Source organism: Xiphophorus hellerii, chromosome 5 (assembly GCF_003331165.1).
Source record: "Xiphophorus hellerii strain 12219 chromosome 5, Xiphophorus_hellerii-4.1, whole genome shotgun sequence".
Lineage (NCBI taxonomy): Eukaryota > Metazoa > Chordata > Actinopteri > Cyprinodontiformes > Poeciliidae > Xiphophorus > Xiphophorus hellerii.
In genome coordinates this window covers 16,494,587-16,507,775 of record NC_045676.1, presented here as the reverse complement: position 1 = coordinate 16,507,775, position 13,189 = coordinate 16,494,587, and the positions used below count along the sequence as shown (strand labels likewise).

The window sequence follows — 13,189 nt, the reverse complement described above, 5'->3', positions numbered from 1 at the left end:
TGCTCAATTTCTGGTTCCCTCTCAAATTTCTAAACTCACTGAATCTGTTCACCTATATGAAAGCAGATGCTCTTCTAATTATTGGATATGCTTAGCTGGATCTGTGCCATTCTCATCGTGTGACAAACAAAGCTGCTACCTACAAACTTGCTTCTACCTTTATATCATCAGCATCACTATTTTCCACTGCTCAGTCTGAACTTGGGAAGGCAGAGAACCAAGATCCTGGCAAAACTCCCCCTGCTATTCTACTTCAAGTCCCTACTGAGGTCTTCTGTTTTACTTTCTTCCAGATCAGACATCCTAGCCTCAACCTGTGGAACATCAAAGTGACATTATTCCTTCTCTCTCTATTACTTTGTGTATAATAAGACCTTTAAATCTCTCATTGCTTTTGGGTAACTTATATACAAAACACAACATATTTTCTAAAGAACTGTCCTTGAGCAAGCTCGGAACAGGCTGGAACATCAGCATGAAGCTTTGTGAGAAAGTGAGAGCTGATGATGATTTTTCACCCTCAGTCTGAGCAATGTGGGGTAAGATCATTAAGATGAAGGTGACAACAGTCTGAAGGTGGTTGGGTTCACATTTATTAAGTGCATCACTGATAAAACAATAGCCCATATTGTCAAAGATTTAAATGTTCAAACTTTTTCAATAGAACTGACACATATAAACTCATCTTGTGTTTTTTAAGTGAACAAGTAAATGATTTAGAGGTTTTAAGAGAGAGATGAAGTGCTGTGGTCAGTTGAGACACAAACTGAGCTTGGCCATACTTCACTTCACTTCACAGTATCAACTTCACTGGCCATATTTGGTGGAGGAGAAGTGCTGAATATGCCAAAGCTATAGGGTCTGCAACCTGCAGTTAAAGAGCTATATATGTCTCTTTCTTCCATCCCCTCTCATTGTAACTTTGGCCAAAAGTGATGCATGACTGAGCTGTAATTTTGAATATAAAAAAATATAAAAAATTAGTAGTTTTGCTATGAAATATCTGCTCAGAAATTATGCAACAGAATGACACAAATTATTAGGCTGCAAACCTTTTCACAGTCCCATATTTTATTTTGCCTCCTAGCTTTAAAATGAGACTGCCATAATAATTGGAGACTGTTCATTCATGTTCTTATTTCACTCTGATGGTGTTAAGAATGCATCCTTCTTATTTGACCTTTTTCAAATGCTTTTCCTCCACTCAGACTGAGCTTAACCTATTTTGCAAAGAAGAATGAGCAAATTTTACAGTGTCTGGATACGCAGCTGGTAATGACTTGGATGGATATGAGTATTGTGCAAGCCATTGTGTTGTAGCAATAAGACTATGAGAATATAGCACATGATACAGCAGGCTCTGAGCATGGATAAGCATAAGTTGCTTTACAGTTGTGCTCAAATGCGGACAGGTTAAAACAGTCTAAAATTCATACCGACAATTAGGACAAGATCATTTTCAGTGTGTGAATATTTAACAGCCCAAACAAGCAAATCCTACAACTGACATCAGTGTCAGCTTCTCTCTTATTGCTAAATTATCCACGAAAACTCAGAATAAGTGCTGAGTGAGAAAAATCCATCGTGGAGGTTTGATAGGAGTCTTGATTTAAAGCAAAGCTAATAAGCATCAAAATGAAGGAAAGCGCAAACTCTTAAACGGGGGGGATTCTAGGAATTAATGTTTCAGGAGGAGCCCGGGTTGTCAACTGGAGCTGATCTGAAGGCATGGGTGGCCGGCAGGCGGGATTTATAACGCGCCGGATCCCGGAGGACCCAGTAATTATAGCTGTCGCTGGACTGAGATAGGAAGGAGGGAGGGGGCAACAACCCGACGGAGGCATTTTATCTTAATCACAGCTCAGCGCCATTTAAATTAATTTGACAAGTTTCCCCTCCCCACACACACACCAAACCTTATTAAAGGGCGCGTTTGGCAAAAATGACACCCCGCTTCCTCCTCCTCGTTAAGGGTCCCGCCATGAAACAAATATGTTAGAAATGTTTGTGTCAAAGCGCGGCGCGGATACTCCTCTCTCTCGGTGCGCCCCTCCGAGCCACATCCCTCCCTCTCCAGTCCTCCCTCCTCCCCAGTGTTTCTATAGTAATTTCCAGCCAATGATCAGTAGGTGTCCACATCCCTGCTTCCTCACCTCAGCACCAATCAGCCACACACAGCGACAGGAGACACGGACCGAGCAGAGAGCAGGCAGACGCACAATACAAGAGGAGAGGAAGCACCTATATGTATATCCAGCGCTGCGATCTAGATTTCTTTTTTTTACCCACTCTCGTTTTGGCTTATAGATGCACTTTTCAACCTCTCTTCCTAGTTTGGCAGGACAAGCGAAAAAAATGCTTCTTTTGTTTTGAGCGATCTGAACGCACACACTGACAGAGACACAGAGAGACGCGGTGGCTCTGCTCCCCTCGGGCGGCTTGTCTGTGCGTCTTTTCTCGCATCTTTGCATTAAATCCCCCCTGCCTCCCTCCACATATCGCCTCGCAGTGATGTGCGGTAACACGGTGGCGGGCTGGTAGCATCTTGGGAGCCTTGTCTCAACGGGAACCCGGTAGGTGATGCTCTCTCTCTCTTTCTCTCTCTCTCTCTGTGTGTGTGTGTGTTTATCTTTTTCTCTGTTTCCTTTGGCTTTTGGCACCTAGACGCATTTTATTACCCTGTTTCTGCTCCTGTTGCACTCATCTCTATGGATTTTTCACCTTTTTACACTGTTGCACCACTCACCTTTATTTTTTTATCTTTTTGGAGGATTTGACCTTTGATCTGAATATCTACCTATCTGCATCCTGTCTGATTTTCTCCACTCTTTCCTGTCTCTCTTCCTTCTCCTCCCCCTTTTTTCCCTCTCCTTCTTTTTGCCTGTCTCCCTCCAGCTCCAAGTATTGAACACTTCTGTCTCTGGAAACTTTGTTTACAGGCGGAAAAAATCAATGTCCGTGACTTGATTGCCTCTGGGCTGCGTATTTCGCTCCAGGGGTGAATTGATTAAGTAATAATGACCCTGAGGAGGTGCTGATCATTAAGCCAGCAAGGTTTTGTTTACGGGTGGCTGCTGGTCGACACTGAACTTGAAAATCTGGAAGAGATTGTTCACAGCACCCTGGTGTCACATTTTGTGTGCAGTAACTTCAACATTTCTTAGGAAAGAAATTGTTGCTGTTGTGGCAACGTGATGTCTATGGGGCTGTAATTTTTTTAGCTAACAGTGAAGATATTTGCTCTCTTTGAACAGATTTGGGGAAGATGCATTTTAATAATGCAGTTCTAATGAGTGTTAGAGCTGCACCTATCAGATATGTTTTGGCCAGTTTCCATCAATGACTTTAAAGTTCTGACCTGTTAATACAATAAGAACTATAAACAACCACACCCAGAGCATAAGTGTTTTTTACTGTCCAGATTGGTTAAACATTGTACAATAAAAGTTTGAAAAAAAAAAAAGAAATAATTATTTCTCCAAAAATGCTAAGTTCTGAATTTTTCCTTCATTGGCTCTGATTGTTGATTAGTAGATCAAACGATGAAAATTTAAATTTCCCCATAGTAATTTATTAAAAACTGAGAAGTCCCACAATTTTTAGTCCTCATAGTTTATCAACCATCATCATTTAGTGTTGTGCATGGTTTGAATGTAATGAAAGAAGTTTTAAAGAACATGTGCTTTAATGTAAAAGTAAATCTCATTGACATAGTGCATTATGAGGCAAACATCACACTATGCTAGAAAAAAGAATGGTATCAATCAGTACTACTGATTGAAGAAAAGCAATTTTAAAAATGTCTGTTGCCTTTAGTTTTCATCCTTGTTCCAGCAGAACCAGCAAGTCCTGGTTATAAGAGTTCAGAGTAATGCTTGGAACGTTTGGATTTAAAATGTCTGAGATATACAGTACAGACCAAAAGTTTGGACACACTTTCTCATTGAATTCAATGAGAAAGTGTGTACAATTCTCATTGAATTCAATGAGAAAGTGTGTACAAACTTTTGGTCTGTACTGTATGTCAATGCTTATCTATTTAGAGGTCCAAAAGTGATAGCCAAGATCTCCTGATATACTCTAAAGAGAATGGAGAGACAGTGTGCCTGGTTAGAAATGGAGTGACATGTTAAAACTAATGTGACTTGGTTAGAAATTTGGCAGTGGTGCTTTGAAAAATCTATTGATGGTCCAAGGATGAATATTAAGTTTTTGTCAAAGGAAAATGCCAAATGAATAACAGTTTCCACTATAGACCATGACAGAGTAAAATTAAACTTTTCCACAGCAAAAATATGGATGAACCAGAGATTCCTGAAAGTTTAATGTGAACTTTCATCAAAGTAAACCCCAAGATTCCTGATTGAAGATTTAGCAAAATAAGCAAAAGAACCAAGAATTTTCATTACCCTAGGTACAGTGTTATCTTAATTATGTTGGAGACATTGCTAGCCATCAAATTTATCAGTAGTCCAAGCCCTTATGTCAGACATGCAGCTTAAAAACATCATGAGACTTGGAAGCTGCGTAAAACAGAATGTCATGTACCTCACAGTGATGATAATGGTTTTAAACGTGCTCATAATGTGCTGAAAAGTAAATGTGGACCAAAATAAAAAGTCAGAGGAGAGCTTTATAGAACTTAGTTATGCACTGTCAGAAGGTTTATTAAATTGTCCAAATATGTATAAAGAAGTCTTAATGATTTTTTCTGCCATGAAAAACGTATTTATTGGAATAAGAGGTGATGTCACACTGTGTATGTGAGAGAGGGCAATGATCATGTCGCACAGCTCTGTGGTGAAACCTGATTTCATAATTATTTCAAAGCAAAGACAAAATGACAATAGGGCCAAATCTTTAAACTTCCCCTCGTGTCTTATCGTAGTGTTATTAGCAGAACTCACACTTACAGTAAACGTGTATTTTCTGCTGTGTAAAGTGCAGACTGGGAGATCTTCAAAAAGGCTGCCAATGTTTTAGAACTGTTCTGTTCTAAAGGATAAAACTTCATTTTAAACACTGTTTTGAGACTGAAAATAGCTAAAACTTCTTACCTCAGTAACAACACTGCTCTGAAGAGTATCATTGTTATGATCTCAAGTATAAAATCATCCGATTACGGTCACCAGACGATTTCTTGGGGCGACTCCAGTGAGAATCGATCTCAGCTTTGTGTGTACACATTTATACTTTGCTCTTTGTGAAAACTACGGATAGGATATGAAATGCTTGACGGTTCTAGTGACGGACCTGCAATTAAAAGAGAAAGCCCAGAAAACGGTAATGGAAGTAGGGAGAGATGTGTCTAATGGGCTTTTATCTGTGGAAACCAAATCCAGACAGATTGGTTGGAAAAGCAGAGAAAGGAAATGCCCTCCCCCCCACTCCCACCCTCCACACACATTCAGGAGGCCTATCCTCAGGCAGCTGACACTGTGGTTGGTCTGGTCCATGATCTGGTTGTAAATCCACCGCTGGCTATCACTGAGGGCTGTCACTGTAATAGTGGCCATGAATGAATGCCAGGTGCTCTTAAGAGACACCAGTGAGGGTCTTGTTTACACGGACAGGGCCGCCTCTCCTATTGCCGTTGCTGCAGATACAATCGATATATTCACTGCACTTTAGCTGTACCTTGAGTCCTGTAGAAAATAATTTGATGTGTTAGAGAAATCCAAGTAATCATTTTAAGATTGTGGCTGTTGTTGTTTTATAGTATGAATGAGGGTCCCTTCTGATGTTTCAAAATGCAGTATCACATACAAAACTATATTGGCGTATTGATATTAATGTCCTAATGTTTAATTCATTTGTTCTCAAGTTCTAAAAGTGTTGAAAGTGTTCCTTTTTTTCTGAAATGTGCAAATATTTTTCAGCATTACAATAATTCTAGGCTGGCCTGTCACATTCATCATGTCACTGTCACCAGATGCAGGTCCATTTGGACTGCTTTTTAATAGCCTCAGAGCCTGAAAACATGTCACAGAATGCTTCACATGTTCAGTTGCTACCTTTAGAGAAACTTGAAGTTGAAAAGTGAAAGCTGAATTTGCATAAAACTATTTACCATTTTTCTGTACATGTAACTGTTATTTCTTCTCCGTTTTCTGCTTTCCAGTGCTGAAGAAGACACACCAGGATGGTTACTCATTGTTCCTAACCAGCTTCAGCTCGACAAAGGCCCGTCCACCTTCACACTCTCCCCCTGAACACTGACAAGCACTCCCCAGCCATGTCTAACATAAACAATGCGCTTTGCATTGAAAACGGACAAAATGCAGACGTGTCGCTCCTGCAGAAGGATAATCTCCAGGATGGTGGATTAAGTCAGCTCTTGGATTATAACGCAGAAATGGAAAGGTACAGGTCTTTTGCGAACTTTTACAAAACGAACGGTGCGTTTCCGCAGACTGCAAAAATTGCCCGAATCACGACGCCCATTTTTCCCAGCGCCAGAATTGGTATGTCCCCTTGGAACTGTGATAACGCCATGCTCTGGGGAAGGAAATCAGCGGCAATAAACCCTAATAGGACCAGCATGCATAGAAATGACTCCCAGAGGCCGGGGAAGCCTGGCGTGCCGCCAGAGACGCTGCAAATGGCAAATAATAATTTCCTCTCTACCTTATCCCCCGAACACTGCAGACCTTTAGCAGGAGAATGCATGAACAAGCTGAAATGCGGCGCTGCTGAAGCAGAGATAATGAATCTCCCAGAACGCGTTGGAACTTTTTCCGCTATTCCGGCTTTAGGGGGCATCTCATTACCTCCCGGGGTCATCGTCATGACAGCCCTTCACTCCCCCGCAGCCTCAGCAGCCGTTACAGACAGTGCGTTTCAAATTGCCAATCTGGCAGACTGCCCACAGAATAATTCCTCAGCATCCAGTGGAAACCCAGCGAAGAAGAAAAGGAAAAGGTGTGGGGTGTGTGCACCCTGCAGGCGGCTAATCAACTGTGGTGTTTGCAGCAGTTGTCGGAACCGCAAAACAGGCCACCAGATCTGCAAATTTAGGAAATGCGAGGAGTTGAAGAAGAAGCCTGGCTCGTCGCTGGAGGTGAGAACGGAGGCTCTGCTTCCCCTTCTTTTGTTATTATCCCCCTCGCACTCCAAAGCATTAACCTTTTCATCCAGTCACGTTCTAAGCCCTTGAAAATTGTTTCCATGCCCACCCATGCCTGAACATCCCCCTGCTTTCTCAAATCTGCCTACCCGCCTAGCCTAATTGGCAGTAATTAGGGGTGTTTGTGTGGAGCGCAAGCTGAGCTTGGCTCAGACACCCCTAATTGCTGCCAGTCAGGCTGGGGCTGGAACGCATCCGAACAACCCCGAGTTTGGCTCTGCTCCAAGCAGGGCTGGGAAATGGTTTTCAGCAGAGAGCCATCTCTCTCCGCACCCGGTCATTTTAACCAATTATGGAAGCCGTCTCTGGATGGGGAGAATCAATATCCCACAAAGCCTCAGCCACTGACCACCAAGAGATGGTGAGAGTGATGGTGGAGCTGCTGATGGCGTTTTTCAAAACACCCCCCTTCCCTGGCCCCAAAGTGTTGTATGTGTGTGTGTGTGTGTGTGTGTGTGTGTGTGTGGGAGGTGGGAGGGGGGGGGGGGGGGGGGGGGGGGTTAATCCCATAAACTGATCCCCTTCCACACATTATGAATGAACTGATTGAAGTGTGGGTACACAGTATGCAGACTGTGTGTGTGGATCAGTCTGGGACAGATGCATATCAAGAGAGCTATGAAGGCAAACAGGTTCATTCAAGCTGATTTATTTTCTAGTTGACATTTGGGCATCAAGTGCAAAGGCCAAATATGAATCTTCAGCTGTAAATATGCTTCTCTTTGCCCTCAGACTCACACGTATGCCTACAGGGGCCTGGATGAATGTGTTTCTAACAGATGCAACCTGAGGCTCGGATAATTTGCTCATTAATTAAGTGATTACACAGAGAGGAAAACTGGGTTAATCATAAAGTGTTACCTAATCTACTTTTGGAAAAATGGCGTTTATGGATTCATTTGTTAAAACTGAACTTAAGACATCAGTTTGTCAAAATCTTTGCTCACTTTCGCCACCACCTCTTTACCGTGGTTTTGTAAGATAATATAGACTAATGTAATATCAAATTACTGCTTTGACTCCTTTCCAGTGATCAAATGAAAATTAGTTAAAATTGCAGCCAAATTGAGATTCTGATCATATTCACTTCCATTAGATCAGTGTTACAAACATTAGTGAATAACAGGTTCTACAAACAGGGGAAAAAGTTTGGTTTTCTGTTGCTATTAACCAGTTTGGTGTTATATTAGTACATCACTATAAAGATCTCATCCAGCAAATGTTTCATTCTTCAGCTTATAATGTGTATTCTGACAGTTTTCCTGTACAAATCATATTATCTCAGAATCCCACCCATGTGATCTCTGATCGGCACCAGGCGTGCTGGAAACCACATTAGAGTACAGGAGGTGTTTGCAACCTGATCTGACGATATTAAAAGATTACTATTTTTTTTCTTCTAAACTGACTTAAAAGTTGTGTGAAAGAATTTAGCAGAAAACAGTGGCTGTAACTATGTGAAATGTAACTTTAATGTTAGAACAAAGGAAATGTAAGACAGTGAGCTCATATTATAATGTTGAAACTCTGTGTTTTTACAGTTATTTGTTTACAATGAGCCAAAGAACAAAATGTTGGTTGGTTGTTGGTTTCATTAAGCCTACATCAAACTCCTGTTCTTTCCTCTGATCCAGATAAGAGTCTGTGCTGTGAAACCTCCATTTTATTGGTGTCAGCCAGAACTTGCAGAGGCGGAAGCAGAAAGAACTGGCGCTAAGTGAGTGAGCCCCAGCACCAGTTTAGCACTGGAATTGGTTTGATAAAAAATAAAATACAAAAGAAAAAAAACAGACTAGAGGACTTGATACTCAGAGATTCAACTTTATTTTTATGCATGGCTACTGACTGTGGAACATATAATTTACCAAATGGCCAATCATGACTCATTTTGACAGGATGATGCTAAAAAAAAAACTTTTTTCCTTTTTAGAATCTAACTATCTGTCTTCTGTTGAATAACAAAACTACTATATTTTTCAAATTGAACAAACAAGTTGTAGTTGTTTCTTATGTTTAGGGGCTGGGCTAAAACAAAAAAATATTGAAACAAGGCAGATTATTCACCTCCTCACTGACAACAAATTGGCCAGTTACTAAAATAGATGTTAATCAATTTAAAAACAAAACCTCAGTTACTGACAGTCTTTGATATGGGTTTGATGACTTTCTGTCCAGCATATGTCAAATAGGTATTCCAGAACTTAATTTGATTTCCAATCAGGAGTACTGGGTGTCCACGGTGGTGTAAAGTTGATATCTAATTCACAAACAAAGGGATATATTAGAGTTTTCAAGAAGTCTGTACAGCTTTTGACCATCTCATGGTCAACATTATAAGTTTATACTAGTTCAACCTTGTCTAGATTATTTTACTCTGAACAGAGATTATTTAAAATACAGTTTGAGATTTGGAAAAACCCAATTGGATTCATGAAAAAACAAAAACGAGAGTATTTTTGATGCTGTATTGGCTTTAGGAACATCTTAGAGAAAAAGGTGAAAAGCACAATATTATCTTCTTCCTAAAATAATGGTGTAAGTATTTGTTTTTGCCAAAAATGATTTAGGCAAGAAAAAAAAAATAATTTGAATTGCTGGACTGGTCAAACAGAGACCAAACTATTGTACATTGATTCCAGATGGTTCACATATTTTATTTTTAGTTAATCTGAATATATTGCTCTTGATTTTTTGATATTAAGTATTCTAAACACACCATATATGCCTTTCAGCTTATATCATGTTTTCTGGCTACTGATGTCGTTGCTCTCATTTTGGCCAAAAATATTTCTCACTGAAAACAAAAGTGTCACAGTTTGTTAGTACAGCTAGCGGTTATTTGGGAAGAAGTTGACTTTTGAAACTAATTTTTAGAAATATGTATGTTTGAATTAAATTTAATGACTTTTAATGCAAGAGACATTGTTAGGACAATAAGCAGGGTCTCCCTTTTTCAAATAAGTCTAAAGGTGAAAACCTAAAAGAACCTTGCATCTTTTGCATGAACTCACAAGTGTCCAGGTTTTGAATGCCTCTAATACACTATGAGGTAAACTGAGTTTAATTGATGTAGCTTTTGGACAGTGTGGAAAAACAATGCTGCCCTTGGTTTAGTGTGGACTGGATGCTGATGCTCCAAATGTGTCAGTTTCATGTTCGAACAGGTGCCCCCAAACAGGTGCGCAGGAAGCTGAATTCATGTTTATTATCCGAGGGGAGACTCGCTTCTGGAAAACATCTATTTGCAAAGAAGGGTGGAATTAGCAAGGGTGTGCAGCCTCTAAGCAAACCTGCACTTGCTTTTAAAAGCTTCTTCACCTTCTTCAGTAATTCATAGGATGGACTTTTCCGGCAGTAATTGTTATTTTTGGCTCTGCGTTTGTAATTACAGGTGAGGCTTTGGCTACGGAAATGCTTTTGAGTCAAAAGTTGTGAAGGAGGAGGGAAGCTCCTGAGTTAGTTTTGAGAGATATGTTTTATTTTTTTTTTACATGAACCTTACATTAATGCAAATACAATGCCATGCAAAAGTGTTCAGTCTTTTACTGGGTTGTATGTGATGGACCAACACAGACCAATAGAATATGTGTGACATACATTTGTACTGAGCCCTCTGTACTCTGCTACTCCTAAACAAAACCCACTATAAATAATTGCCATCAGAAGTTGCTTAGCTAGTAAAGACAGTCTACTTGTGTGGAATTATATTGTTTCTCAGTATAAATTTGGCTGTAAATACCTTGGAGGTTTGTTAAGGAATATTAGGGAACAAACACCATAATGAAGACAAATGAGTACATCGGACAGGTTGGGGGAGAAGTTTGAAGCAGATTTAGATTATAAAACAATTTCCCAAGCTTCAAATATCTCTCAAAGCTCTGTTCAATCAGTGGTCTGAAAAATAAATAGTATGATACAACTGCAAAATTACCACAACATGGCTCACTACCTTGAAAACTAACACTTCACATCACCCTGAACACACCAAACCAACTAGGCGACAAACCCTGTAGTGGTGGCAGCATGATGCTGTGTGGATGCTTTTCTGTAAAAGGGATCGGGACGAGTCGATGGTAAGAGAGAAGACACTCAGCACAGGGCAAATCTGAATGAAAACCCTTTATGCAAATCGAAACTAGGGCGGTGGTTCACCTTCCAGCAGGACAACAACCCTAAGAACACAGCCACAGCTACAGTTCCATGATTTAGATCAAGTAATGCAAATACAAATATGTGCATCACTTTTCAGTTTTATTTGTAAAAACAAAAAAAGAAAAACACTATGTATGCTCACTGACATAGAGTGAGCATAGATAGTGCTCACTCTATGAGCACTATCCACTTACACAGGCAAAGAGGTACACAAGCACAGAGTAACACACAAGCATGAGCTGAGCGTACCTTTTTGCCTCGCAAGAGACGATAAGCTACCGGCAACCAGTTAGATTTGCCTGTCAATGTTTTCCACATGGGAATCACCCTGAACTAATTATATCTTAAGCAGCGGTGGAAAATGCAAATCAGAATTTTACTCACACCCCTGAAATCGGAGAGCCAATTTAATCTAATACCCCCTTTAATTTAGCGCGCTAATGCAAGGCCCTGGAGAATTGCCCCGTGTCACCGCCATGCCGTTCTGCAGCAGATCCTGCTCTGTCTCGCTGCTGCTACTCCCGCTTCTGCTGCTGCTCTCAGGCTCCAGGATGGATTAGTCTGGCAGATGAATCTCATCTAACCTAACATTTCCCGAGCAGTTACCTTTGCATAGCTCGAGCTCAGATGGCTCAAAGGTCCCGCATTAACATTCAAATGCTATACTCATGTGAGAGCAGGAGGAGACTTTCTCTTTGTTTGCTGCTTAAACTATTTACGACAAACTAACTTTTAATTTGTCTAAGAAGCTAACAAATAGCTATAACTTGGTAGAGTAAAAATAGGTCTTTGCATTTTGGAAAGTGTAATGGAAGGAAAATACAAACCACACTAACATTCTGTGAGTCCGATTATCTTTTTCTAAACCAGCATTTTGTAGGTTTTGTAACCCAGGATTTTCTGATCATTGCAGAATACGGCCATGTGCTAACATAATCCATAACCGGCTCACACAGAGCTGTCAGAAAATGTACAATGTTTTAGAGAAAGCATAAACATTTCACCTTTATTCATTTATGAATTCAATTAATGTTACATTATACCTTAATTAAAAATATGACCTTAACCGTTCTCCTTTTTTGACACAGTCAAGATAACTCATCGCAAACATTTTGGAAAAAAAAAAAACTTTAAAAATGACTCATTTGTTTTTGTTTATAATTGGTCGGCATGTGCAAAGTTGGATGGATCATTACTTCTTAAAATCTTATTTTGTAAATCTTTGTATTGTTTGCATATGGATGAGGAAGGTAAAGGTAGTGGGATATGTTTGTCTTAGTAAATATCTGTTTGTGTGCCTTCCTCAGCATCATCTGTGTAGCAGGTATAAACAGGTTAATATGTCAGAAAACCAGAACCACTGTCACAGTTACTATAGCACTGATGATGATGATGATGATGATGATGATGATGGTTGAAAAATGCTTCCAATGATACAGAATTATGGTTCTGAGTGCCATTTTTTATTAACATTATGATATACAGTATTTAATTCTGAGTGACCAAAGCTTTTCAACGCCAGGTAACATTAACTACAACATCATCTTAAAAAGCAAACTATTTTGTCATTCATAACATAACAGTAAGTTCTATACTTCATAATATTAATGGATGATTTTCCGTGACAAACCAGTAGTAGAGTAAAACATGTCCCTTGGTTCATTTTTTTATCAGTTATTATATACTCAGCATGATCAATAATATTTTGGAGACTTTTTTTGGTGTTACATTTGCTGTCATAAAGCCCCTGAGCAACAGACATCTGAACCCTTCTGGGGACAAGATGTTCCAAATCTGAAGTTCTTTTAAAGAAAAGCATATATCTGGATATTTGAGCCAAAGGACATTCATGGATTATTTTTTAATTGTATTTTTATTTATCTGAAAATAGATTAATATTTTAATGTAACC

The 13,189-nt window shown here is 39.8% G+C and overlaps 1 protein-coding gene across 1 annotated transcript in view; it reads left to right on the top strand.

The window, feature by feature from the left end:
• Positions 1–2,128: 2,128 nt before the first annotated feature.
• The window catches only part of cxxc4 (CXXC finger 4), a 38,134-nt gene continuing 27,073 nt past the window's right edge, over positions 2,129–13,189 (top strand). Inside the window, exons 1-2 of the mRNA XM_032564204.1 lie at positions 2,129–2,573; positions 6,122–7,060. Coding sequence (XP_032420095.1) covers positions 6,236–7,060 — 825 coding nt within the window. The 5' untranslated portion in view covers positions 2,129–2,573; positions 6,122–6,235. The remainder of the gene's footprint in view (positions 2,574–6,121; positions 7,061–13,189) is intronic.